The following is a 26326-nucleotide window of genomic DNA, read 5'->3' as shown; positions in this document are numbered from 1 at the left end:
GAGTCTCTGTCTGTCATGTTTGAAGGCAATACCCTGAAAATGAGAAGAGATGAAGCTTTTGCCTGAGTCTCCAGACAGCCCACAATCCTCCATAAGGATGGGCTTCCTCTTTTCTCATCTGGGAGTGATTGTTTGTCTTAAAACCCAGTAGGAATATTTGATATGCCAGGTTCCCTTAATGGTCTGACTGGTGAGGTGGGATCACAGCCCTGCCCTTCCCTTGTGAGTAGATAGAGGGTGTTCGGAGAGGTGCTGCTGAGGTTTTCTGAAGAAGGAATAATGAATTCATAGCCTTTCTGAAAAGCCAGTCCCTCTATTTTTGCCCTAACATCAGAGGAGGATGATGCTGCATCCCTTCTCCATGGGAGATGGTGAGCTTGGCTCTATTGTTCCATAGGGAACCTGTAGAGGAGGGGAACTGTGGGGATACATGCCTGGAATAATGCAACCCTGAGAGATGGAATCACAGAAGTGTGGCACCACTCATGAAGCATTTGCTGTACATTATTTATCATCACTGCGTCATCTGGAGGCCCCAGCTGAGGTGTAGACCCTTGTGTGCCAGATATCATGAGATGTTTAGGCTTTGTTGTCCAGATAAGCTGTGTGGAAAATGCAAACTAAGGAGAGCTGTGCAGGGGAAGCAGAGCTCCAGGGACGTGCCCAAGGTCATGAGGGGCTGAGTGGGCTTCAGATCTTATGGTAACACACGGCCAGTGTGTTCCCCAAAAGCTCTGTCTGCCTTCTCCCCCACCTTCCCAGGCCTCCTGCTGTCTGTGCTTTCAGGAACCACAGAAAGGGACCAAGGATCCTGGTGGCCAGTTCCAGCTTCTTGCTTGCTGGAGCCCAGCTTTAAACTCGGCAGGTCTCCATGCTGCAGCAGCACAGCACTGCTTCGTTCCTGCTGTTCTTGAGAGGACTCCAGCAACTCTGCTTAGCATCTCCTGAGGGATCTGGCATTTGCAGACAGCCAGGACAGTGCTTTCAAATGTGTGGAAAGCATTATCCAGATCCCTGTTTTTAAGATGGTCTTGAGTTTGTTTTTTCAGGCTTTTGTTTGTTAGGGTTTTGGTTGGGGTTTTTTGTTTGTTTGTTTGTTTTAGATTGTAACTTCTTCTGACAGTTCAGACCTGCATAGTGAATCCTTGGCTGTGCTGCTGCTGTCAGCTGGCTGCCAGACCCTTGTCCAGTAAAGAGCTGCAGCAAGGAACACCAAGTGCTGCGTCAGGGGTGGCTGAACCACTGGTCCTTAGCAGATCATTGGCTGAGGACATTCTGAGTATCACCTTGGCAGTGTTTTAAATGTGGCCAACATTTAAACATGGCCAACGCTGAGTGCAGGCAGCTTTCTGCTGGGGCTTACCCCAGAGGTGGGTGTGCTCTTGGGCTGGCACTGAGGAGGCCCTGGGCAAGTCCCAGGTCACAGCTGCCTTGTGTAACTGTGTCTCTGTGAGTGTCAGTTCCTCTTTCTGTAGAGAAAGCACAGTGGTCTTCTTTATAAAGAGCTTGGAAACTTAGGATGTGTCACCCTTAGATAAGAGAAAACCAATTGCCAGGAGCACCCAAGTCACTTTACATCCCAGAAGTTGGAAATGTGAGCAGCAAGAGAGGGAAAGCCTGACCAGAGCAGTACTATCCTGGCTGGGGCCAGAAGCAGGCACATGTCTGCAAGGGACCAGGAGCTCAGGCTGGGCTGGTCACAGGCATCTGTCCTTCCTGGCCTTCCAGGGCACCTTTCCAGGGCTGGTGCTTGGCTCTTCTCCTGCTGTTGCAAGCCAGTACTGGGGGGCTACCCACACCTGCAGAAAAGGATTTTGGTGGTGTCTTAGTAAACCATTTTTTGCCTGTCTGTCCTCACTGCAGTTGTCTGTTTATTCCTTGGACTGTGCTGCTGGCAGTGAGAGTGCCAAGACTTAACTGTGCCTTGGACAGAAAGGGGTCTCTTAGTCAGGGTCCTTCCCAAGAAGCTGATTCCTGAAACACAGGGTCCCTGCCTCCTTGGGCAAACTGGAGCAGCCTGTGGGATGGAGGGGCAGCTTGGGAGGAGAGCTCAGTGCCCTGCTGAACCCTTGTCTTCTCTGATGAAAACTTTTGCTCAAGCCAAAAGCGTCTCCATATAATGGCAGAGAGGAGGTGCAGCCCCTTCGTATGGGTATCCTGGCCCAAAGAAGACCCTTGGGGAGCATCTTGACAGATTTTCTGGCACAACAGTGTAATTTTGTGCCCTGAAGCCAGTATTGGGTTTCAACAGAGGTTAAAGAAAGCAAATTCCACATGTTTCTTCAGATTATTATTGTGTAATACTTGACTTTACAAACTGGAACCCTGTAAAAAACTGTGTAGACAATGGAGAGATGGAAATGAGCCCCTCTGCTGGCTTCTGGGGGAGAGGGTTTCTCTTTCTAGGTGATGATTGAGTCTTGGCTGTTTTTTTCTGAGCAGAAAATGGCATTGAGATTCAGAATCACAAACGTGCTACTTGAAGTAAGGTGGCTTTCATGGTTTCCTAGACTACATAACTCAGACTGTGCAGGAAAGAACTCCTTTAATGCAAACATAACCAAATCAAATGAAGGGGTTTTGCTTTCTGCTCAGATCTAGTCCTGGCTTTTGTGTTCAGCAGTACAGCCCAGGGCTTTTGAATGAAATAGCAAAACTGCCCCCTAGTTCATCCCCAGAACAGGCTGAGGCCTGTGCTAATCACACTTTTGAGTGTGAGGCAGCCTCAAGTTTTGTGTGTGCAGGGAAGTTTAGGCTTTGGTTTCCTTGGCTGGAAGCATTTGGAAGCTCTGCACAGCCTGGCTGGGAAAGGAGCTCCCTTGGAGGGATCCCTTTCTGCCACCCCAGCTGATGAGGCTGCGTAGATTCCAGGGCTGGGGCTGTTGGTCACAAATGGGGAAGAGACTGATGTGTGTTGTGACCAGTGGGATGCTGTCTGTCTTAGAGTAATCTCCTGAGAAGTCTCATGTGCCAGTAAAACAGTTGTAAAAGCAGCTAATGATTATGGGTATTCCAGCATTTGGGTGATTAAGGAGGTATTTTAAAAGATAATCTTATTTAAAAAAATGCTGAACACTCATTGAGGAGTGATTTGCAGGAGCCTGACTTTGACCTTGCCACTTGCTTCTGAAAAATCCAGGTTTATGTGAGCTTAGGTTAAGTACTCAGGCTTAGTGCTGCAGGAGATTGTTCTCTGAGCCCAGGAAAATATGTACCATGAACTTAAAACTCTCTTTCTGTCTTTCTTCTTCCACAGAGCAAACTTCCCATGACTAACAAATGCTGGCCTAGATTATGAGCTCAAACAAGAGCTCTCGCTACAATCGTTTCTCCAGTGGCACAACAAGCATCACTACTTCTGAAAACACCAACGGGGTGAGGCTTGGGGGTGTGGGCAGGGGCTGGGGCTGCTTCCTGTGCTTTCACCCTTTCTTCTGAGAAAGAGAAGATGGCTTTTGAAAGTATGGTGCTTTCTTGCCTCTTAAAAATCACAATATCCACAGATAAAAGTTGGGAATGTGTTTGTGTGTGTTTTTCACCAGTCAAGGACAGGTGACAAGCCTGTGGGCTGTGCTGTGGTGATACCCACTGACTTGTGTTTTGTCACTGTTTCAGACAAGAATGGAAACAACTTTTGGGCCAGCCTATTCTGCTGTGACAACCATAACCAAGGGTGAGTGTATTTCGTGCACAAGAGCTTCTCCCCACAGCACTGTTTTTGATTCCTACCAGTTCTGCTGCTGCTGTTGTACAGATCCTAAAGCTGCTGGGAGGATCACTCTGTTCACTGCAGGCAGGTGCTGAGGTGCTGCTTCCAGTGCTGTGCAGCCCACTTGTTGTTCAGTCGTGGCATCTGATGCTCAGGGAATGAGCTCCACAGAACGTGCTCCCTTTAGGCAGACTTAACAGTACCACTGGGAAGCCCTTGCTGGAATTAGGATAGTACAAAAGGGTGGGACACAGAACTCAGCCCCAAATCTTATTTATCTCTCTGACTTCTCAGGCAACCATTTCCAGTGCTGAAATTCCCACCTTCTCTCTCTGCCCGACTGCAAGTTGCTCTGGGCACTTTGGTAAAACCCCCATGGCCATTTTTAACTTGGACAGGTGGGGATGCAAGAACTAGGATAGGATGGGATGCAGGTGTAGCTGGTCTTTTAAAATTCTTCTGCTCTGTTCCTCAAAGCCCAGCAGGTGAGGAGTCTGAGCCCTGATGCACGGTGTGAATGTAGGAGGAAGCCTGGTTTCGTCTTTTAGTGAAAATATGCTTAATTTAGTGAAGATAAACTGGCACTTGACAATAATTTACATAAGAAACTGAACATCTGCTTGGGGAGATACTTGGATTACTTTTGTACAGGACTCTGGACTTTAGGAGGTTGGGCTCTGAATATTTACATTCAACTTTTTATGTAAGTCAGTAATATAATCTTTATACAAATATCTCCAGTTTCATTTAGCGTTGCACGAATATACAGACCTCCCTTGATCAAAGCAATTTTTCTTGATGACTGAAATATGCAGGAGTATAATGTTCCCTTTTAATAGTGTTTTTAACCTACGGACCTGGTAGAATATTCTCTGTGCTCTTTTCTGGGCCAGCTACCTCTGAGGAGCCTCCTGCATTTCAGCAGGCTCTTGAAGATGAGGTTTGTTCTGCCAGCACTGACAAGTCCAGGTCAAGAACTGGAGCTGGGGAATCCCTATGCTTTTTCTTTTTCAGGGAACACTTAAAGCTACACTGACCAGTAGCTCAGAAATGTCACTGAGGAGCCTCAATGCTTGCTTTTATTTTTTCCTATTTGATTTAAAGCTGACGGGACCAACACCTTTAAGCAGCACCGCCGGACCCCGTCCTCCTCCAGCACACTCACCTACTCCCCACGGGATGAGGATGATGGCATGGTAGGTGCTGACAGGCTCAGCTGATTATATGTCAAATGATATGGTTATGTGTCAAATGAGAGCTGTCTGGTGCTGCCCTGGGCTTCCCTGCCTCCCTCACCATTCCCGTTATGCACTGGAACCTCAGTGTTCCCTGGCTGCTCCCAGGGCTGCAGTGGGGGAGCAGAGGCTGCTTCTGCCCAGGCCATCGTGCTGGCATTGCTTGTGCTCATTTTCAGGCTGCTTCAAAATGGTACCTGGTTACAAAGCCCCGGAGCTAAAGATCTCACAGACCTTGTGAGGGTGTACCTGCCTCCTGATGCAGCATGCTCTGGGTCTCCTGAGCTTGGGAGAAAACGGAGCTCCTGCTGGCATGTGAGACCATCCAGCAGCACATCTGGCCCTGTGGTTTTGACCAGAAAATCCATTCCTCTTTCCACCTCCAGATGGGGCTTCTGGCCACTGGGAGCATGTTTGAAACCTGCAGAGTATATGTTGGTGTGCATGACAAACTGCTCTGCTCCTGGAGACTGCTTTGTCAGGGGCTTCTCACACAAACCATTCCCATGGCTTTCCCAATATCTTTGCAGAAGAGCAAAATACTCAGTTTTGTACCCAGCTTTCTCATTCAACACACTCTTTTTTACTCTTTCTGAGTAAATTTTTTTTTTGGGAATGTAGTGAACCAACAGGCCTCAGGGTTAGCTGCTTAAAGAGAAATTAAATCAGCTAAATCAAGTCAAATGAATAGGAACAGCAAAGCAAACCTCAGTGAATGGACAGGTAGCTCTGAGGCCTTGATCTTCTCCTGTCCCTGATGCTCCAGCCACATCTCAGAGTCACAAGCTCCTGTTTAGATTCAAGCAGGTGACTTTTCAAATTAACAAAGTCGTTCTAGGGTTTGTCAGGCTATGAGACCCAGCTTCCATGCCAGGGGTGAATGGATCACTGCTGCTGAAGTCAGGCACTGGCAGAGACTGGGGCCAGCAACAGTATGGAGCTGCAACACTTCTGAAATTAAATTTGACACCAGATTGCAAAGAGCTTTATTGTCAGCATCCTATAAAATTCCTTCTGTTGCTCAGAGATCTTGCTGTGTTTTATGTAAGTGTGTGTTTGTTTTTTCAAAAAGTCCTTTGAAGATTTGCCTTGTGTCCTTGGCAAATGCAGCTCTCCATCATATCCCTGACCCCATGGTGCTGGGCTGCTGTTCCAGGAAGCCCTTGGCTGTCAGCACTGATCCTGTGGGCTGGGTGCTGGGCTCACTGCACCTTTTTCGCGAGCTGTGCAGTTCTTACAGAGCACAGGTGAGGATCTTTCCCAGAGGAGCTGGGGATGCTGAGGATATTATGTTGACCCATGTCTGATGGAGGAGCTCCCTGGCTCCTTCCAAAACTACAGTGTGGCAAACTGAGGTGTGCAGCCAAGAGCAGGAGAGATCTGTCCTAGGACCTACCCTCAGTCCTCTTGGATGGGCTCAGACCACCTTCCCTGCAGTGCTAAATATTCTTATGCAAAAAGAGAAAGAGGATTAATGAGGGGTTGAGGAAGGAGCCTGCAGCCCCTGATGCTACCACACCAGAAGCACCACAGCCCTGCTCTGCTTGCTGCTCCAGGCTGACTCTCACTAACCCCTTTAGGATGCTTCCTTTGCTTTGTCAAGAAATAATCTGGGATTTCCCTTCCTCATTTGTTTTCCTCCTCCAGAAGCTGCCAAGGGCTTGTCAGCTGTCAGAGAGACAGCTGGAGTCGAGTCAGAGCCCTCCTGTGACCTCCACCACCCCTTTCTCTTTCCTTTTAAAGCTTCTGTTAGTGAAACCAAAAGCAGAGCAGTGCAAGGCAGGGATTATTGGGCAGCTGCTGTCATCTTTCCTGAAAATGGGGCTGTGGGTTTCCAGCCTTGCTGTGCCTAAAGGGAGAGGGAGCAAGAGCCTTCACAAGGAGACTGCTTTTGTAGCTGATGTGGTGGGCGCTGCACCTTAGGATTACAGTGCAATATGGGGAAAGTGTACACACATGGATGAAGAGCTGACTGGTTGCCCAAAGTCTTGGTTGTTTACAAAAAGCTTCACCTCTGAACCAGAGGCTGGGCTGAGTTACCAGCCAGCCACAAGCTATCCATCTCCATCACACACTGAGTCCTCTGTCCTTGGGCTGTTTAAGATGGACTGGATGTTTAGTGCAGAAATAGCCCTGGAATTGCTGTGGGGAGGTGGGACCCTGCTGACAAATCTTCCCAAACCTGGCTGAAGCAGTGCCACCTGTGCCACCTGCCCCTGTGTCAGGGCCTGGGCTCTTTGGCTTGTGTGTGTACAGGTCCCCCCAACATGGGCAGATGCCCACGGGGTGGGGGTCCTGTAGTGCTCTGTTACTGTGTTTGCAGTGCAAGAGCACCCACAGTCAGTGCCCTTGTGCTGGCTGCTCTCTTGCTGCAAAGCTCAGCCAGGCTGGCAGTGGGAGCAGTGCAGTGACTTGCCCTGTAGGGCTGAGGCCTCTCATGGCTCAGCCTTGTTTGCTTGGCAGAAACAAAGGCTGCAGGTACCTAGAGGGGCAATAAACACCAGCACACACCTCTGATGTTCAGTCTTGTCCCTACAGCCTGAGCAGAGTGACCTTTCTCAGCACATCAGCTTCCCTCCTGTGTAGTTTACAGCAGCAGTAGCCCAGCCAGGACACGGGGAGCTGAGCCTGAAGTGCTGCACAAGCCTAGCGAGGCTGCCCCACACCCCTGCTTCCGCCTGGGCTGCAGTTCCCTGCTCTCCATCCATGATCCACACAGGATCTGCCTCTGCAGTCCCTGCCTTTGCTGCCCTGATATCTTTGTTGCCTCCAGAATGGGAACTATGCACAGTCAATCTTGTTATTTTAATAACTTCTGTTACTAGTGGAGGAAAATGATAAAATTAATGGATACACATACAATTTATTTACCTCGTTATAACCATTTCTCCTCAAGGTTTGCACATGTAGCCAATAAATATGCCTTCTTTAAGAAAAAGAGCTTTATGCTTTGGCTTCTAAGCAGATGCAGCATTTCTGAGCTCCTAGGATCTTAGTATCATAAAAATTAAGCAGCAGAGCAGTGTGAAGAACCAGCAGGAGCTGGTCTGCTCCTCTTCTGCAGCCCGGCAGGGGAGAGCCCTGCACTCAGGCTGCCGTATGGTCTGGCTCTGGGGGAGGCAGCACTCTCTGAAGCTCATCTTACACCTTTCATTGCTGAATTTCCTGACTGCTCCACTGGCTTCTTACATTGCTTTTGTCTGTCCTTGGTTCTGATGTAACCCACATCATCCAGGGTGAGCACACGAAATGCAGCTTGGGAAGTTTGGATTGAATGTGAGGAAAAAACATTTCGTTCACAAGGCCTTGCAGGGTAGGAACCCGGGCAGCAGAGCCTCATCTGTGCAGCTTTCCCTGTTCCAGCCAGCCAGTGCCAGGGCTGACCTGATCCAGGGCCAGGGAGAGTCCCTTTTCAAGTGGGCATCAGAGCCAGCCATCTCCAGATCTCCTTCCAGGAGTTGGTGGCTGATGGAAGCTGCAGTCAAGCCACGTGTAGGTGTGATAGGTGCAGGCAGCCTGGGCATTGGTGGTCTCTTGATGCAGCTGAAGCTGATGGCTTTGTTCCACTATTCCTCTGGCAGCCCACCCATTCTGCTCGTTGAAGACTTCTTGTCCTCTGCTCTCTTCCCAGCCTGCCAGCAGCACATCCTCCAGAGTGACCCAGCAGCAACTGCACTACCGGCTGCTCCAGAGCCCCAAATCCAGTCACCCTGCGGTCCAAAGTGTCGAGGGTTTTGCTTTGATGCCAACTGGCACCTTGGCTGGTTGATATTCCACCCTTAGAGATGTGCTGCTGGTTAATATCCAGAGGCAGCATTCCCTCAAAGCCAATCCCCAGGCTGCTATAGCCAGCGGGATGTTTCTGGATTGGTGCAGGCCGTGTCCACTGCGTGTCCCTCCCGCGCAGGAAGCGGCACAGCCAGGCTGCTGCTGAATTGAATAGAAGGAAGTCTCCACACTTACGCAGAGCACTTTGGCAGAAGTCAGATAGCGAGGGAAACAACAAGTGCTGCTGCAGGGGCCGTAGGGCTGCAGGAGCTGGTGCCTGTCTCGGGGGGAGGTTTGCTGAGCTCTCTGTCTAGGATTAATCCTTCCAAACTGCTGCTTTGCGGGTGTGTGCGGTAAGTACGTGAGCGAGTGCACCTTTGAGAAAGTTATGTGTGTGCAATGGAGGTGTCAGCTTGGTTGGGGGCTAAGCCTGACCCGTGTGTGGCATGGAAGTGTCAGCTTGGTTAGGGGGTTAAGCTTGACCCGTGTGTGGCATGGAAGTGTCAGCTTGGTTGGGGGCTAAACCTGATCCATGCCTGTCCTGCCCCAAGCGTGGTGCAGGGTTCCTGCTGCCGGGAAGGGCTCACAGCAATCAGGAATGCTGCTCTGCGGCTGCTCACATATGGAGCAGCTGAGCTTGGTGAAATGGGGGAACTGAACTTGAAGTCTCCTTGTGTATGATTTTGGAGCAGGTGGAATTGTTTGCAATAACAAGAGCTGTTTCTTTGTCTCTCTGAAGCCCCCGATCAGCACCCCACGCCGCTCCGACTCGGCCATCTCCGTTCGTTCACTGCACTCCGAGTCCAACATGTCCTTGCGCTCAACGTTCTCTCTCCATGAGGAAGAGGAGGAGCCAGTAGGTATTTGGGATTGTCTGAAGGAGCAGTATTAGGAAGTTCATGTCAAAAGAGTGACTTAGTGGACTCTTGTGAGTACATAGACCTATCATGGGCAGATTTCTGAGGTGTCTGGCAACTAGAAGCCTGACTGTCAAGACTCCTGGTTTTAATTTTGGTTCCACCACTGAATTCTGCAAGTCATTTTGCTTCCTTGTCTACCATTTCCCTATACATCAAGAGGGGATAATGGTGAGGCTGTTCTGCTTCTCAGAAAAGTTGTCTTTGCAAAACCACGTGTGATTCCCTGGCTGTGCTGCAGAGCAGCAGGGGTTGTGAGTCTGGAGGCTGGTGGTCTAGCCCCCGGCAGCAAGCCTAATACAATTCCCCACTGATTCAGAGCCCCATCTTGCATTTAAGGCTGCATGACACCCCGCTGACTTGATTGTAAACCCAAGAGGGTGCAAGGAATTGTCCACGTCACATTTCTTGTGGGGGGGACACTTTTAAGCTGAGCTTAACTTGTAACCCAGTAACGAACCCGGGGCTGGATGTGCCACAAGGTCAGGCAGCGTTTTGCCACGGGGCTGGGATGAAAGCGTGTGTTTCATATTTAGGAACCCAGGGGGTTGTGTTTGCAGTTCTGAGAGTAGCACAGGATGAGAAGACAGATCAAAACTTCAGTGTTTGATTTGAAATGCTCTGAAATGCGAAGCCCTGCTCTGGCATGGAGTGGAGAGCTGTGTCTCAGGGAGGACGTGCTCATAGCCCATGCTCCAGCAGTCCTAGTTGGTAAACAAAAGTGCAGAGATTGGCCCATTGCAGCAGAAACAATGTTGTTTCTGCTTCATAAGAGAATGAAAGAGCCCTTCCTTCAGGATGTTTCAAAAATACAAAAGGGCAAGCTGTTTTAAAATTGCTTTTAAACTTCAGGCTTAGTTCAGGGACATTCTTGGCAAGACGCTGTTCAGTCCAACCACACAAAAAGCAGCAGACAGTGCAGCTCAGGAGGTTCTGGAAGAAGCTGGTCTGTGCAGTGTGCTGCTGGGTGCTGTCCTGCCACATGCTGGTGGTTCCCATTTTTTGGTGAGCTGAGGGTCTCCAGCCATTCCCAAGTTCCTTCTTCCACTACCTCTGACAGACTGTAGGTCAGCAGATCCAGACAAGAGTTTATTTCAAGATGGAATCCTTAGTGTGCCCTGTGGCCCTGGCTTCCCAAGGCTCACTGCTGAAGACTTTTGTGCCTTCTGCGGAGCTAGGGACTCTGAGTTTGGCCTAATCCTTGTGCTTTCTGTGTCCCTTTCTCTTCTCCTCTTCAGGAGCCACTAGTGTTTGCGGAACAGCCGTCCGTGAAGCTGTGCTGCCAGCTGTGCTGTAGTGTGTTTAAGGATCCAGTCATCACAACCTGTGGGGTAAGGCAGGACTCTCAAATCATGAGCATGGTCTCCACAGAGGTCCTGTATGACCTGTAGCAAAGCCTGGATTGTCCCAGTGACTGGTGACTGTCAGCCTGAGTGAGCAATGACAGAGCGGCCCCTGACCAGAGAGAAGCCTGGCCAGCAGAGGAGCAGATTTCCCCCAAGGCCAGTGTGAGCCAGTCTGCACTGGGGTGTATGGGGCACTCTGCAGTTTCCCAGGGGAGCCTGGGGATTGCTTAAAATTGGACTGCTTCTCCCAGGAGAGCTGTACTGTCAGCTCCACTCAGTCTCCCTGGTGTGGCTTCAGTGAGGTTTAAGGCTTCAGCGTGGCTTGAGTGCCTAACACTCCTTGTTCCTTGTCCTGAGGGCTCTGCAGAGTGCTCCTGCCTCCTGGGCACATCAGGAGCAGCTGCTCTTCAATTGTGAGGAAACTGCTTCTTATAAAACAGGAATGGCTTGAAGCTTCATTTAGTTAATGCTTGCAAAGAGATTTGAGATCCTCTAATGAAAGGCACAGGGCATTATGAATATTCTTCTATATTCCATTTTACTGGGCTCTAATAGAAACTGTGCATTATTGCTGCTTCTGTGCTGCATATGAGGGAAGATGGCTGATGGCTTTGTGACTGGGCTGTAATGCTTCTGATGTGCTTCTGATTGCTCAGGTGGAGCTGTGGCAACAAAGCAGAGAGCAGGATTGTTTATTGCAGTCAGGGTGCTACCCCCAAAGATGCTGGAACTTGGTGCAGTGAAACTGCACCATTTCAGTTAAGAGCTCTTCATGGAGACACTGAGATTTACTGGTTAATGTGGAAAAAAAAAATAATTGCCTTGCTTTATTTGCAGTCCTGGTCTGGCAGCTCTGGAGAGAGCACCATGCAGCTGTGCAGGGCAGGAAAAAGCTGCCTGAGCAGGGCAGCAGATAACAGCTCTGGAGAGTGACTTGCAGTCTCTCCAGCACTGCTGCCAAGTGCTGGCCCTGTGGCCATGGGATGTGGCTGTGGAGGCTCCAGGGAACCCACAGGGCAAGTTCAGGACCAGTGAAGTGCTGCTGCCTTTGTTCCTTTTTTTCATATTCATTAACATGTTAGATTGAATTTGCTGTTTTATCAAGTTAGATTGTTACCATACATTTCTGCTGCAAGAATAGAGAGCTACTTAAAGTGGCAAAATTTACAGTGCATGGCTTAAAAACCAGCTGCCCCTGGCAGCAGGACAGCTTCAGCCACGGTAGGAAAGCTACAGAGGGATTTATGTGATGGGCTGGCTGGCCAAGGACAAGGCCAGGCTGGGGCTCTTCCCCTAGAGAACTTCTCAGGGAAATGAAAGGAATGACATTGATTAATTGGATGGTGATGTAGAGAACCCCCATGCAGACTTGAAGGGCAGGAGCATCAGAGAGTGGCAGAGCAGGGCTCTGGCCTGTGCTGAGCTCATGGCTGGTCTGAGCAGGGCAGAACCCTCAGAGCTTCACACCGTGTGTGTCCTACTGGTCAGGAGCAGGAGCTGTGCTGCACTCTCCGTTGCCAGAGCAAGCAGCTGGTTTTTGCCCTGTGGTGCAGACTCAAGAGTGTGCTGAGCTGTAGAGCAGGCAGAACAGCTGCTGAAGCCCCTGTGCCACAGGCTTTGGTATCTCCCACCTTTCCCATCATTAGCCACAGGGGATAATTTGTCCGGTTCTGTTTGCGCTGACACTGCTGTTCCTCTTTGTCTTCACAGCACACATTTTGTAGAAGATGTGCCTTAACATCTGGTGAGTACAGAACTATTCTTGTGTGATGCAGCCAAAACACTGTTATTTTCTGGTTTGTTTGCTTTCACTCACAAAGAAACCCGCAGAAAGATGTCTGGAAGGCTTAAAACCAGCTGTCAGTCACAGGCTGCCAGTGCAGCAGTGAGGGGCTGGGGCACTGGAGGGCTGTGCAGCCTAGAGCTGTGATGGCATGGGCACTGGAGGGCTGTGCCCAGCTCCTGGGCACAGGATGTTCTCAAATCCTGGAATATGCAATGGATAATCCCAGGATAATACATCTCGCCCAGAGCTGACCCATTGATTTCAGACAGAAAGCTTTCTCTGGCTGCCTGTCTAAGGAGCAGGGGGGCCGTGTTTGGCAGAGACCCATCAAGCCCCTCCTCCCCCATCCCCTTAGTGCCAGCTCTCCAGCCACTGTCCCAGCCTGTTGCAGCAGCACACAGAGCTGCTTCAGCTCACCCAGCTCTTCCAGAAACCTGGTGGAGCCCATGTCTGGCTGCTGGCCTGGCCTAGCCAGCTCCCACTTGCTTTGGACTCTGCACTATGAAGACTTTCTTTGGCATGAGCCTCTGCCCCTCTTGGAAAGCTGCTGCTCAACACAAGCCAAGCAATTAATTTCACCAGAACAGTGAGCCCTGAGGAGCTCCCTGGGGAGTCCAGCAAAACAGCAGCTCTTTTCTCCTTAACGTGTTCATCTTCCACATGTGAGTCCCTCTGCCCTCCACGTTGTGCTATATCTCTCCCAATCAACAGATTTGTAGCAAAAGGTGTTGCAGTTGCAGTCCAGAGCTGCTCAGTTTTGCTCCTGCCCTCCAAGCTGGTGTCTTTGCTTTGCTGCAGCATCTGCAGTGCCCCACTGGCAGCAGAGCCCCAGGCCTGCAGGGGGGACAGGTTGTCCATGGGACATCTGCTGGTTTGTGGTCACTGCCCGTGAATGCTCCCACACTTCAGCAAACACAAGGCAGTCTGAATTAGCGTGGCCTTCTCTCACTGGCAGCTAGCTTGAATTATTAGGGATGAACATCAACTGTAACTTGTCACCAGGCCCCAAGACAGATCAGAGATAGTGACTTGCAGAGCTCGTGTGATTATTCATGGCTCACCCCGTTGTCACCCACATGGGACATGGCCAGAGAAGGAAAAATAATAACATCTCCGTGTAGAGGCTCTGGGAAGTGGTCCTGCAGTGTCCAGCTCTGGCTGAGTGTCTCTTTTGCTTCCCCACCTGGCAGAGAAGTGCCCCGTGGACAATGCCAAACTGACTGTGGTGGTGAACAACATCGCGGTGGCCGAGCAGATCGGGGAGCTCTTCATCCACTGCAAGTACGGCTGCCGGGCTGCGGCCACCAGCAAGCCCGCTGCCTTCGAGGTGGACCCCCGTGGCTGCCCCTTCACCATTAAACTGAGTGCCAGGAAGTAAGTGGCTTGTTCCCAGCGTGCAGCCTCTGCAGGGACAGGGCTCCACCACCAGCTGTTGCTGTTGTATCTGAGAAGGACCCTGTGGTTCCTGGGCACGGGGCAGGTCCCTCCAGCCCTGCGCTGCTCGGGGGTGGGGATGGGCAGGGTGACTTGAGGGGACAATTCTTTCCCCTGTGTCTCAGTTTTAGCATGCTGGCAGATGGGCTGGTCTCAGGGAAGGGATGCTGTCTGTCCTCTGCTCCCTGCTCACCGGAGTGCCTCAGCATGGGGACAAGGGGTTACACTGTGAAAACAGCCCCCTCACCTCTGGGGAGAATCACTGGCTGTGGTCAAGCAGAGACCTTGGGATTCTTTTTGTTATCCTACCCATATCCTGGGAGTCTGGAATCTGTCTGCCTCCATCCTAAATGCATTCACTGTCTTCCCCATCACCTGGCCATTGCCTGTTGATGCTGTCTGAAGGCTCAGCTGATCAGCTGCAGAAGTAGATGTTCTCTGTACAAATGTGGCCTATTATTACTCTCAACTTCCTGGCCAAATGAGACTTTAAAGCTGTAATTGCAGCCTTAGAGCAGGAGGCTTTCAATCACCCGACAGTCTCACAGGGCTGGTTTACACCTTTCCTGGTGATCTGTGTGGTTTCTACTAATGTTTGCTTATTGTTGATTTTCCCTCCTTTTGCTTCTCTCCATGGGCAGGGATCATGAAAGCAGCTGTGATTACAGGCCAGTTCGCTGCCCCAATAACCCCAGCTGCCCACCTCTCCTGAAGATGAACCTGGAGGCACATCTGAAAGAGTGTGAGCACATCAAGTGTCCCCACTCCAAATATGGGTAAGGAGCTGATGCTTTTTAGTGGCAAGGAGGCACTGAGCTAATTTCTGAGCTGCTTGTCAGCTACTGCAGCTTTGGAACAGCCCCTTGGGCTCTGAGCTGCTCTGCCCACTGTTGTGCGCTGGCCTGAGGCTGAGAGCAGGGCTGCAGGGTTTGCAGAAGGCAGCCCATGAGCCTCTTGTTGTGAACAGGCAGGTCATGCTGCCCAGCTGTGAGCCCTGCTGGCAGCTGAGGAGGAGTTTGACGTGTGTGGGCAGAAGAACCAGCTGGAGGAGAGGCAGAGCAATGGTTGTGGCCAGAGCTGGGCAGGGAGGAGGATGAGCACAAGGGTAACAGGAGTGCTGTGGCTGTGCCTTTTGAAACAGCCCCTCTCCCAGGGGAGGGAAGGGCTGGTCAGCCTTGGAGGGCTGATTGTCACCTGAACAGGAGTGCAGCCAGGCTGGGGGATCCCTTCAGGATGCCCAGCTAAGGTCACTGTTGCAGGAGGAGGTGTCTTGGCAGAAGGAGAGCAAGGCAAGCCCTGGCAGAGCAGCCCTGAAATGCTGCAGTCACCATCTGATGAGATCAGCTGCAGTTGTTTTCCATTGCTATTGATGGCTGTTGGCTTGAGCACATCAACTGACCACATTCTGTCACTTGCCCAAGACCTGCTCTTCCTTGCAGCTACCTAGACAGACAGTTCAGTTTGGGGCCAGTGCCTTGGCTAGGAGAAGCAGCTGCTTGGCCCCTGTGTTGCCCTGCAGTTGCCTGCAGCAGCAGGATGGTGAAGAACAGTAGCACTGCTCCTGGTGGGAAGAGCAGAACACGCAGGCCTGGACCTCCTTCTCAGGAACCAGCTGAACAAGGAGGTCTCCAGTGTGAACCCTGCTCCAGCCAGAATCTGCCTTCCCCTCACAGGTGTACGTTCATAGGAAATCAAGACACTTATGAGACCCACTTGGAGACGTGCAAATTTGAGGGTCTCAAGGAGTTCCTGCAGCAGACAGACGATCGCTTCCATGAGATGCAGGTGGCAATGGCCCAGAAGGACCAGGAGATCGCCTTCCTGCGCTCCATGCTGGGGAAGCTCTCTGAGAAGATTGACCAGCTGGAGAAGAACCTGGAGCTCAAGTTTGGTGAGTCTGCACCAGACAAGCTCTGTGGTCAGAGCTGTAGGAACAGGGCAGCTCTTTGTTAGGATGGTGCATTGCAGGATTCATTCCATGTTTAAAACTGGTGCTGAACAGGCTTCAGGAGGTTCAGATACTCCTTGCAGAGGAACAAATAGGGAACAAATTGATTTCTCTGCTGCCAGAACATCATGGGACCTCATCTTGCAGTCAGTGACCACATGGCAAGTCCTAGAAATGTCTGCCACCTTTCTACTGTGACTTTTCCTGTGCAGTCCATGGGCACAGGCCCCCGTAAAAATGACTCAGTCAAACAGCCAAGAATGCAGCTGTCCTGGAGCAAACATAATGTTCCTGGGCACCTGGCTGTGCCCAGCCCTGACTTGCCTCTGAAATTTGTTGGGCCTTCAGCATCCAAGAACAATTTGCATTTGAGTAGCAGACACCCTCCTGCTTTTCCCTTCTGATAACAGCACTGTGTTTTCCTCCCTTCTTGTTCAGAGGTTGCCTGACAGAGGGTGTCCTCTGCCTGTTCCCCTGGCCACCATCACTGTCCCTGCAGTGACTAAGGGTCTGTCCCTCTCTTGCAGATGTGCTGGATGAGAACCAGAGCAAGCTGAGCGAGGACCTGATGGAGTTCCGCAGGGACGCCTCCATGCTCAACGTGAGGAGGGGCCCGGCTCTGGGGCTGCGCAGGGGTTCAGGCAGCTGGCTGCTCTGCTGCTAGTTAGGTTCTCCTGTGGTGGGGGAGTCCTTCAGGGTTCCTCCTGCCTGCTGGCTTCTCACCCCAGCTTGGATTTGACTTTGGTGTAGCTGGGGCCTGGGGGAAGGTTTGCTCCAGGCTGAGTTAAGGGCAGCTCAGTGAGCTCGTTCTTGTCACTGCATCTGAGCTGCCATTTGCACTGTTCCTGCTGCCTTTTCTCAACCTGTTGCAGCTCTTGAAATGTGTTCTTGGAGGAAAGGACCCCTGCAGCAAGGAGAGAGCCCTCTGCTCCAAAGCCTGGACACTCCTGTACCTTTTATACTAGCCAGGGACAGTGTGCCCTTCTCCCTGCCTGCAGAGAAAGAAGAAGATTAGCAGATCCCTTCTTACAAGTTGAGACTGAGAGCTGTCTCATGATTTTGGACATGATTCAAGCTCTGATGTTGGAAAGACATTCCCCCCTAGTTCAGACAGGCTGCATCCCACTGCATCCCTCCTCCTCCCACTGATGAGGAGGAGCTCACCCTGGTTTACCTAAGCTTGCTAATGAAGAGAGTCTTAGGAGTGCAGTAGGGACCAGAATGGGGAGGAGACTACAGAGACCTCACAATTCTTTAGCAGCAAGGTGGGCTTCAAGAGCCCAGCTGAGCAAGCAGTCCCCGTAACCAAATGGATTATTTTTAGCAGCCTGGTGGATGGCAGAGCAAGGACAGTGTATTCTGAAAGTACTTCTGTGCCTGCCTGAATACTGAAGAGTTTAGTGCAGGTCTGAGATGCTGTCAGTCCTGTGGTCTCTGGAGGGAGGTGTTGGAGGGATGTGGGCAGGCCTAGAGCAGGAGACCTCTGGTCAGAGAATGAGCCAGAATGGGCCTTCACAGGGAGTCCAGACCTCTCCAAAGGCAGGAGCAGTTTTAGCAGTGGAGTGGGACAGCCTTATGGTCATGCCCAGAAGGGCAGGCTGGTCTTGGTGGCTCTGCTGCTGTTGACACTTGTTCTGTTTTTCAGGATGAACTCTCCCACATTAATGCTCGGCTCAACATGGGCATCCTTGGATGTGAGTATGCATGTAGTTGTTTTTCATCCTCAGTCTGGTTTTGGGGTGGTTGCCCAGGGAGCCCTTCTAGGCGAGGTCACAGATATGCAAAGGGACATTGGTCTCTGGGTGCAACAGCCCAGGATGGCTGCTGCTGCAGGAAGAACTTACTGGTGGGAGAGCTGGCCAGAAGCACTGGCCAAAATGCAGCTCATGGTGCTGCAGGGTTGTGAGCTGCAGGGGGGACATGGCCAATGGACTCTGCAGCTCTGGCCTCCCTAGGTCCAGCCCAGGGGTTGGATGAGGGAGATGAGTCCTGGGGATCCAAGCAGTAAGTCGATGAGCTGTAAGGGTGGGACATGAGACCCCCCCCCAAGCCAGATGGGGAGTGTTTCACGGCTCCTTCTGCCCTGCTGCAGCATGAAGTGCAAGTTAAGGGAGCTCCATCTTCTCCAAACTCCCCATGATACAACACAGGACCATTCTCCCACCTCTCACCTGCCCTCTTCTTTCTGTAGCCTATGATCCTCAGCAGATCTTCAAGTGCAAGGGCACCTTTGTAGGACACCAGGGCCCTGTCTGGTGTTTGTGCGTTTACTCCATAGGAGACTTGCTCTTCAGTGGCTCTTCAGACAAAACCATTAAGGTAAGAGTTTGCCTCCTCAGTGTGCCTTTTGCATTTGTAAACATGTTCTATGTGGGACAGAAGCTGGGTTGCATTCCGGGGAGGTGGGGATGGTGTCACTTCCCAAAGAATCTTAAATGGTTCTTTCAGCTGTTGTTGGGCAAAATTCTCTGTGAGGAAATGTTACTTGATGGTGAAATCGAGGGACAAATGGTTTTTTTTGCAGACCCCTGATTAGAATCTCATTTGGGCTGCTGCTGGTTTTGCTTCATAGGGCATTCAAGCCTATTTCAGCCTCTCATTTTTTTTTCCTGTGCTATAAAAAGTCATGTTAGCCAAAAAAAGGAAAATCTTCCCCAGATCAAATGCTCCTTTTTCCATTTTATGCCATGTTTGTTTTTCTTTGTCCTGTTTTCAGTAACTCAAACTGACAGCACTGCTCCAGTGCAACCAAAACAACAGCTCCCAGTGTCACCATGCTGGCTGCTGGTGGCTACTGGTGGCTGCTGGCTGGGCTCACCAGCTGACTCACCCTGCCAGGAGCAGAGCTCTGCTTTAGTTTCTTTGAGAGGTAACAAGAGCCACATGGAAGAAAATAGACATTACTGTACTTTATTGAAAGAATACAGCTTCCTTCCCTGAACTGGCTGCTCTGGGTACTGCATTCCCATGTTCCCTCTCATGAGAGAGCAGTGGGAAAACCCTCTGCAGTGGCAGAGGGGTCTGGTCAGAGTCCTCAGATGGGCCTTGAGTTGCTGAAGCAGGAGCCCCAGCTGCTCCTCTGGCTCAGCACGTTGTGTTGGCCTGGGCACTGCAGAGGGCTGATGTGTCCTGCTGCCCCTGTCCCATTAGCTTCAGCCTGACCCTTTGCACTGAATTTCCTTTCCTAGACAAGCTTATCTCTGCCTGGGGGCCCGGAAGGCAGGTGCCCAGGTGACAGCCTGTTTCCTCTGTCTGTGCTTTTGTGGCTTTGCTGACATCCTGCCTGGGTCCCCAGCTGCTCTGTCTGCTGGCGTGTGACCCTCTGCTGACTTGTGTTTCCTGTTAGGTGTGGGATACCTGTACCACATACAAGTGCCAAAAGACCTTGGAGGGTCACGATGGAATTGTACTGGCTCTCTGCATCCAGGGGTGAGTGGAGAGGGACACCTGCCCTGCAGGAGAGGGGGGAGAACTGGGGCTCCTGAGCATGCCCTTACAGTTCCTGCCTTCAGTCCTTTCAGTCCTGCACGTGCCAAGACGGTGCATGAGGGGCACATTGTGCCTCTTTACTCTTGAAAAATTAACAAAACACATCTCTCTTTAGCCTCCCCTGCTGTCCTGGTCACCAGTGGGGTGCCTGGCCTCCCCACGATACCTGGGCTTTGCTCCTGGGTTAATGTGTTTAGCCTTGGCCCAGTGAGGCTGTGGGACTGCAGCTCCTTGCCCAGCATAATACCTGGGAGCGAGCTGGAGCCCTCAGTGGTTGCTCTCCCTCATTGGTTTGCTGCTCCTCACTGACCTCCTTTTGTTTTCTGGTGCCCTTACAGGAACAAGCTGTACAGTGGCTCTGCTGACTGCACCATTATTGTGAGTACCCAGGACCCCTGGTCTGCTTCACAGTTGGGATGGGAGATCTCTGGGCCAGCCCCAGGCTGCTGTAGAGCAGGGACTTGCATCCTTCTTTCTACAAGGCTCTGCAGCTGGTGCTGGACTGATAACCCCTGGGTGCCTGACCCACTATCTCAGGGTGGGATTTGGGTGCTCCTGCAGGCTGGGCTTCCCAGTCCCTGTTTCAGCATGGGTAGCAGGAGGCTGGTGCTCTGAGCTGGAGCAGGGTGGTCAGTCCTCATCAGGCCAGGCTCTTACGACAGCCGTGTCCTGCCTGTGCTTTTGTCTTCAGCAGAAGGGCCCTGCCCTCACGGGTGTTCCTCTCCTTTGCAGGTCTGGGATATTCAGAACCTGCAGAAGGTGAACACGATCCGAGCACATGACAATCCTGTTTGCACTTTGGTCTCCTCACACAACATGCTGTTCAGTGGCTCTCTCAAGGCCATCAAGGTAGAGCTCTGGGGTGTCTCCTCTTGGGCTGGTTGGGGATCAGTGGTACAAACTGTCAGGCAGCAGTGTCCAAAGAGGAAAAAAGTGGCAGTTTGCTGTCAGTGACCTTGTTACTATGCTCTCCTGAGCCACACAGAGCAGCCAGCACTGCAGAGGTTTAGCCCACAGTCTGTGCTGAAGTCAAAGATGTTCTGGGATCTGGCTGAAAAAAACTCTACTTTTTTTCATCTAACTTGGTAGACCTGAGGCTGCAGGTGGAGTATCCTGGCAGTTCCTGAGTGTGTGTGTCCTTGAGTCCCCAGTGGACCTACTCAGACCATTGGGAATTGTTTCTGGGGTCCAGAACCAGCTGGGGATTCAGGCTGCCTGTTTTGAAACCCTCTCCAAGAATCCACATTCTTCACCTAAATTATGCAGAAATCAGGGAACAGCTTTGCAAGTTGCCCTTTAAAGCCTTGGCTAGATTCCCTTGGTTCTGCTTCCAGCTCCTGGTGAGATGGCTTATGGGACTGTCCATCTGTAAGAGGCCTTGTACTTTTTTTCTTCTTCTGGGGCCCAGGGTGGTTCAGCTACCTAGAGAGCATTGGGGCTGGAGGAGCAGAGAGACAGCACCAAGCAGAAGGAGAACTTGGGGCCTTTTCTTTTTGTTGTCCCCAGCCACTTTCTGCCAGACAATCTGAGCAGGCCAGTGGTGCTCCTCAGAGGAGCAGGGTGATATCCCTTTGTCCCTGCCTGTGGGGGGTTTTGGCCAGGGTTTCCAGGAGCTGTGGGAGTGGAGCTTTGTGGGGACAGGTTGGGGGAGGAGGCCCAGAGCTGTTCTTACTGTAGATGTGGTTGAGGTTTTTCAAGCCCGTGGCTGTGCTGGGGAAGTGGCTCTACTAGTGATGATGAAGGCTCCAGGGGGGCTCTCCATGCTCTCAGGGAACATTCCTATTCACCAGTTATTGTGTGTTTTATCTGGAAGTGGGTTCAGGTGATTCCCACGGGGCAAGAGAGCCAGCACGAGGTTCCCCTCAGTGAGCTGGTAGGGCCTTGTGCTGGCTGGGCTGGGGGGGGGCAGCACCTGGACCCCGAGCTGGGGCTTGACCTGTTCTGCCCCATCACTGCCCCATCCCACGGTGACCCTCCTCCATGTCTGTTGGTGTTTTCTGCAGGTCTGGGATATTGTAGGTACCGAGCTCAAGCTGAAGAAGGAGCTGACAGGTCTCAACCACTGGGTGCGAGCGCTGGTGGCTTCTCAGAACTATCTCTACAGCGGATCTTACCAGACAATCAAGGTAGGACCCTGAGATGGGGCCCAGGTGGCAGCCACGGGCTCTGCTGAGCCTCTGCACACCCGTGTTCTGCAGCCTGGGTTGGAGGAGCAGGACAGGCAGCATCTGCTGGATCTGAGGGCACTGCCGTGGCCTTGCTGACACACTGGACATTCTGGCACTGATTGCATCTCTGCAGGCACAAGGGCCAGACCCTGCCTGCTCCTTAGGGGAGCTGCTCGTCCAGATAAACCAGGGCTGTGGCACCTCACGCTGCCCACGTGGCTGCTGCAGCCTTATCTGCACTGCTGATAAGAGGGGAAGGGCACTGTCTGGCAGCAGAGCTACCATAAATCTGTGTGTGGTTTCCCAAGCACCCTCATCTGTGTTGGCTCAGGCTGTGATGAATAGTTCACCTCTCAGCATCTGGGTGACAGGAGAATTTGAAGTTGCCCTCCTCAGTGCTAATAAATCCCTGTTCATTTGTCTGCATCAGATGTTAGTGCTGTTGAGGCCTAGGCTGTGTGTGCACGTGTGCATAGTCACACACACACAGTGGTACCATCTTCACAACTTTTTCAGCCTGGATATTCAAAGCTGGGTAGCTAAGTAAGACAGCAGGATTTTGGTCACCAGCACTGAACATTTCTAAACAGACAGATTTGTCCTTAAGGCTGTGATGTGGGCACAGACTGACTCCATGGGTGGCTGGAGAAGAGCTTCAAGGGTCCTCCCTCCTGGAGAGGGGTCCCTGCATGGGTCTCACCCTGCTTTTACTCTGGCATCTCTCTCAGATCTGGGACATCCGCAATCTGGAGTGTGTCCACGTGCTGCAGACGTCGGGAGGCAGCGTCTACTCCATCGCTGTGACAAACCACCACATCGTGTGCGGCACCTACGAGAACCTCATCCATGTAAGGGCTGTGGGGTTTGACACCCTGGTTGGCCTGGGCTGGGGGAGAGGGGCAAGGAGATGGAGACCTGGCTCTGCTAGTCCTCTCCATGGCACACCCAGAATGTGGGTGCACAGCACGCACCCTGGAGGGGTGTGTGGAGGTGGACACACCTCTTGGATGAGAAGTTGGTGGCTTGCAGCCCAGGGCAATCTCTGAGCCCTGCTCTCCTCCTCCAGGTCTGGGATATAGAGACAAAGGAGCAGGTCCGCACGCTGACCGGGCACGTGGGCACAGTCTATGCCCTTGCTGTCATCTCCACGCCTGATCAAACCAAAGTCTTCAGTGCATCATACGACCGGTCTCTCAGGGTACGTCTCCAGGGCTGTGCAGCTGCCCCGCTGCATTTGGCCCTGTTGTTAAAACACAGGCAGCCTCAAGGGAGAGGGAGGACTGGGGATCCTCATCCCTGCATGCCACGTGGATTTGTACTTAGTTGGTGTCACCTGGCTCGTGCTCTGTGACACTCGGCACCCCCTGTCCCTCCCGGTGCCTGGGGTGTGCCAGAGCCCCGTGCTGCTGGCATGGCTCACACCTCCTGTTCCCATAGGTGTGGAGCATGGACAACATGATCTGCACCCAGACGCTGCTGCGGCACCAGGGCAGCGTCACTGCCCTCGCCGTCTCCAGGGGCCGCCTCTTCTCCGGCGCCGTGGACAGCACTGTAAAGGTTGGTTCCCTCAGGCTTCTCCTTGGTGGTTTCATCTATTCCAGCATGAGAACTGGGGCATTAAATGAGTTAGGAGCCATCTTCAAACAAACAAGGGGATGGTTCTCAGTGGGTGCGAGGTTTAACTCCTGACAGAGGGTTTTGTGGGAGCCAAAGTCCAAAGGGCAGCTCCACAAGAGGATGAAGAGAAGCCCACAGAGCTGCTCAGAGGTTCCTGCCACAGGTTCCTGTTGTCTCTCCTCCCCAGGTCTGGACGTGCTAGCGAGAGCTCCATGCTAGTCCTGCACACTGAAAGACCAAACACTCCTCCCCTCCGTCGGCCTGCTGGGTGACTAACACCACTATGGAATAACTGCTGCAGCTCCTCTCCACACCCACCACTGCCCACGGATGCTCCAGGTGTTCCCTCAGATCTGCCGTACATGTTTGGAAACGCAGTGGAAGCCATTCAGGTGCCTTCCACACCGCAGGCTGCCCTCCTCTGCCTGCCTCCCCCAGCCAGGGAGCCCCCTCCAGGGGCAGGGCTGGGGTGAAGCTGGGCCCCCAGCCCCAGGCAGCCCCGGGGGGCTCTGGCATGGACACCCCACAGCCCTGGGCCTGCGGTGGGACCGAGGGGTTCAGCTCGCCAGCTGGCCAGGGCAGTGATGGCTGGTCCCCTTGTAAATGGAAGAGCTGAGCATTAGGCCTTGTCCTGGGTTGGGATCCCAGCCCCTTTTCTGTCTCTAAGTATTTAATTTTACTGCCAAGATGTCAGGCTGATCCATCTGGGAAGAGGTGTTTTCCTGAGTAGCCAGGTACGATTTTTATGCCACAGCTAGTTCTCAAATCAAGTAACACAAGCCCATCGTTCACCACCCTGTAATAATGGTCTCCACATTAAAGAGAAAAAGCCTCTGTTGCATTTTTACTCACATTTTCTACTGTTTTTAAGATTGTAATATAGATTTGATTATTTCTTCATTGACAATAAAAGCAGAAAGAGTTGTTCCTGCTCGGTGTGGGTTCTTGCAGGCTCCTGGTGGTCAGCACTGCTCCGGGGGCAGCTCCTTTGCCCGTCCACCCCGAGGCAGCCCCAGAGGGGTGGGCATGGCCATGGCACCTGCTGTGAAAATGGGGTGCAGGCACCAGGGGAGGAGCAGCTCTCAGCAAGTCAGGCTGTGCCAGCACCCAGCCCATCCAAGGCAGAGGCACCCAAGGGTGATCTCGGACCCTGCAGCATCTAAACAGCAAAAGGCGACCCTGCCGCGGGGACTCGCTGTACAGCGAAGCCATGGCAGGGGAGGGCTGGTGGCTTTTTGGACACAAACAGTGGTGGCAGCCAGGCTGGGGATTTTATTTTTTTTTATTATTTTTTGTTCTTTAAATATTTGTTGCCAGACTTTGTATAAGAGCAAACTTCTTCACAGCACCACGAGCCATCTACTATTCAGAATAGGAAGAGTAAGACGAGTAGAGGTGAAACCTAAGCACAGAAGAGCAGGAGAAGCACCAGGATGCATAGCTTGACAGATGGGATACGATACAGAGTCCATAACTTAATCATAAAAAATATATATATGTATATATCCATCATGTAGAACTTTATGGAATTTTTTTTCTTTTTTTTAGATACATATTTTTTTCTTTTCAACAGATACTTTCAGGCGGGTGATTTTATAATTTTTTTGTTATTTTTAAAGCCTTTTTTTTGTGTTGGTTTTTTTTTCTTTTTTTTCTTTTTTTTTTTAAAAGAAATTTCAAAGTTGTGCCAAACACATCTGGATCAGCGACCACAAGGGGCGAGACGGGGCTGGGGGAGAGGGGAGGAGGGAGGGAGAGACCACTCTGTACGTCTCCAGAAAAGAAAGGAGCAGCAATTGGAAACCACAAGCAAAACAAAAACAAAACAAAGAAAATAAATAAAAAAGCATTCATCAGGACTCGAGCGACTGAACCAGACTCCAACTCCAGTTTATACAGGAATATACAACAGTGTGTCCTGCAGAACGCACCGAGCACACGCACCCCCCGCGCACACACACACACACACACCAAACAAATGCTGAAAACAACATTTTTTAAAAAAAAAACACTCAACAAAACCCACACCTGAAGACACTCCGAAAGAAATGAAACACCTCCAGGATAAGAAGTAACAAAAACCTCCATAAAACAAGGCACATCCTTTGAGTTCTTAACGCTGTAAAAAAAGAAAGATGCGACACCGAATCCCAACGGAAAGACCCGAACAGAACTGCTCGCACGTACCTTCCACCCAGAGAAAAGGTAAATGTTGTGCTACTCTTAGAATGAGTTTGCCACAAGACACACAGCTTAGTATAATCTAATAGTTTGTTTTTTTCCTCAAGCTAAAATCCAGTTTTCTCTTGATTTCTTTTAAACTGCTTTATATATAATTGCTAATATTTTTAAATCTTTTAAATATATATTTGTTAAAGTTTATTCTTTTTATTATTTTGGGGGATGGGGGAAAATCTGCTTTATATCTTTTTTTTTTTCCCCCTCCAATAAATTAATACTTCTTTATAGCTTATCACTGTCCTCTCCCCTGGCAGGGGTGGCCAGGCAGGGGCACGTCCTGCTGCCCCCCCACCTGCCCATGTCACTAAGAGCTCCAACATGGGGTGTTTGCTCCCCAAACTGCAACTGACACAAACTCCCCCATTCCCCCGGCCGAGGCAAAGACTCCACGAAGGGGATCCCCACAGCCAGGCCCCCTGCACCCCTTGGGCAGCTCCCCAAGCTCCACGAGGCAGCCCCCAGCCCGGCATGGTGCTGTGGTGGGACCCCCTGCCCTGCTGCCCCCCCCCCAACAACCACCAAAAACAAAACTTGAAAAGGAAAATTTGAAAAAAAAAGAAGAAAGAAAAAAGAAAAAGGAGAAAAGAAACCCAAGTGCATTTGCCCACCTGGACCTGCCAGCAGTGCCACTGCAGTGGCTGGCGGCAAAAGCTGGTGGTGACAAACGG

At 51.4% G+C, this 26326-nt stretch overlaps 1 protein-coding gene across 1 annotated transcript; it reads left to right on the top strand.

The window, feature by feature from the left end:
- The first annotated feature begins 3294 nt into the window (after positions 1-3294).
- On the top strand, positions 3295-23619 carry TRAF7 (TNF receptor-associated factor 7, E3 ubiquitin protein ligase). The gene is made up of 20 exons (XM_010002609.1): positions 3295-3375; positions 3616-3673; positions 4814-4905; positions 9452-9568; positions 10868-10960; positions 12686-12719; positions 13952-14135; positions 14837-14971; positions 15869-16086; positions 16671-16744; positions 17789-17837; positions 18335-18462; positions 19490-19572; positions 19971-20010; positions 20365-20481; positions 21636-21758; positions 22529-22648; positions 22867-22998; positions 23238-23357; positions 23605-23619. Exons 1-20 carry the CDS (start codon positions 3295-3297, stop codon positions 23617-23619), a joined length of 2013 nt encoding a protein of 670 aa, XP_010000911.1.
- The last annotated feature ends 2707 nt before the right edge of the window (positions 23620-26326 follow it).

This window comes from Chaetura pelagica, unplaced genomic scaffold (genome assembly GCF_000747805.2).
Source record: "Chaetura pelagica isolate M959 unplaced genomic scaffold, ChaPel_1.0 scaffold438, whole genome shotgun sequence".
Classification (NCBI taxonomy): Eukaryota; Metazoa; Chordata; class Aves; order Apodiformes; family Apodidae; genus Chaetura; species Chaetura pelagica.
Note: the sequence above shows the minus strand (reverse complement) of the source record. Positions and strands in the feature narration are given on the sequence as shown.

Bases quoted from the DNA above. Each gene is read 5' to 3' on its own strand.
- TRAF7 (XM_010002609.1), top strand. From the start codon at position 3,295: ATGAGCTCAAACAAGAGCTCTCGCTACAATCGTTTCTCCAGTGGCACA. The intron at 4,906-9,451 runs GTAGGTGCTGAC...GTCTCTCTGAAG, and splicing joins GGGATGAGGATGATGGCATG to CCCCCGATCAGCACCCCACG. The intron at 14,136-14,836 runs GTAAGTGGCTTG...CTCCATGGGCAG, and splicing joins ATTAAACTGAGTGCCAGGAA to GGATCATGAAAGCAGCTGTG.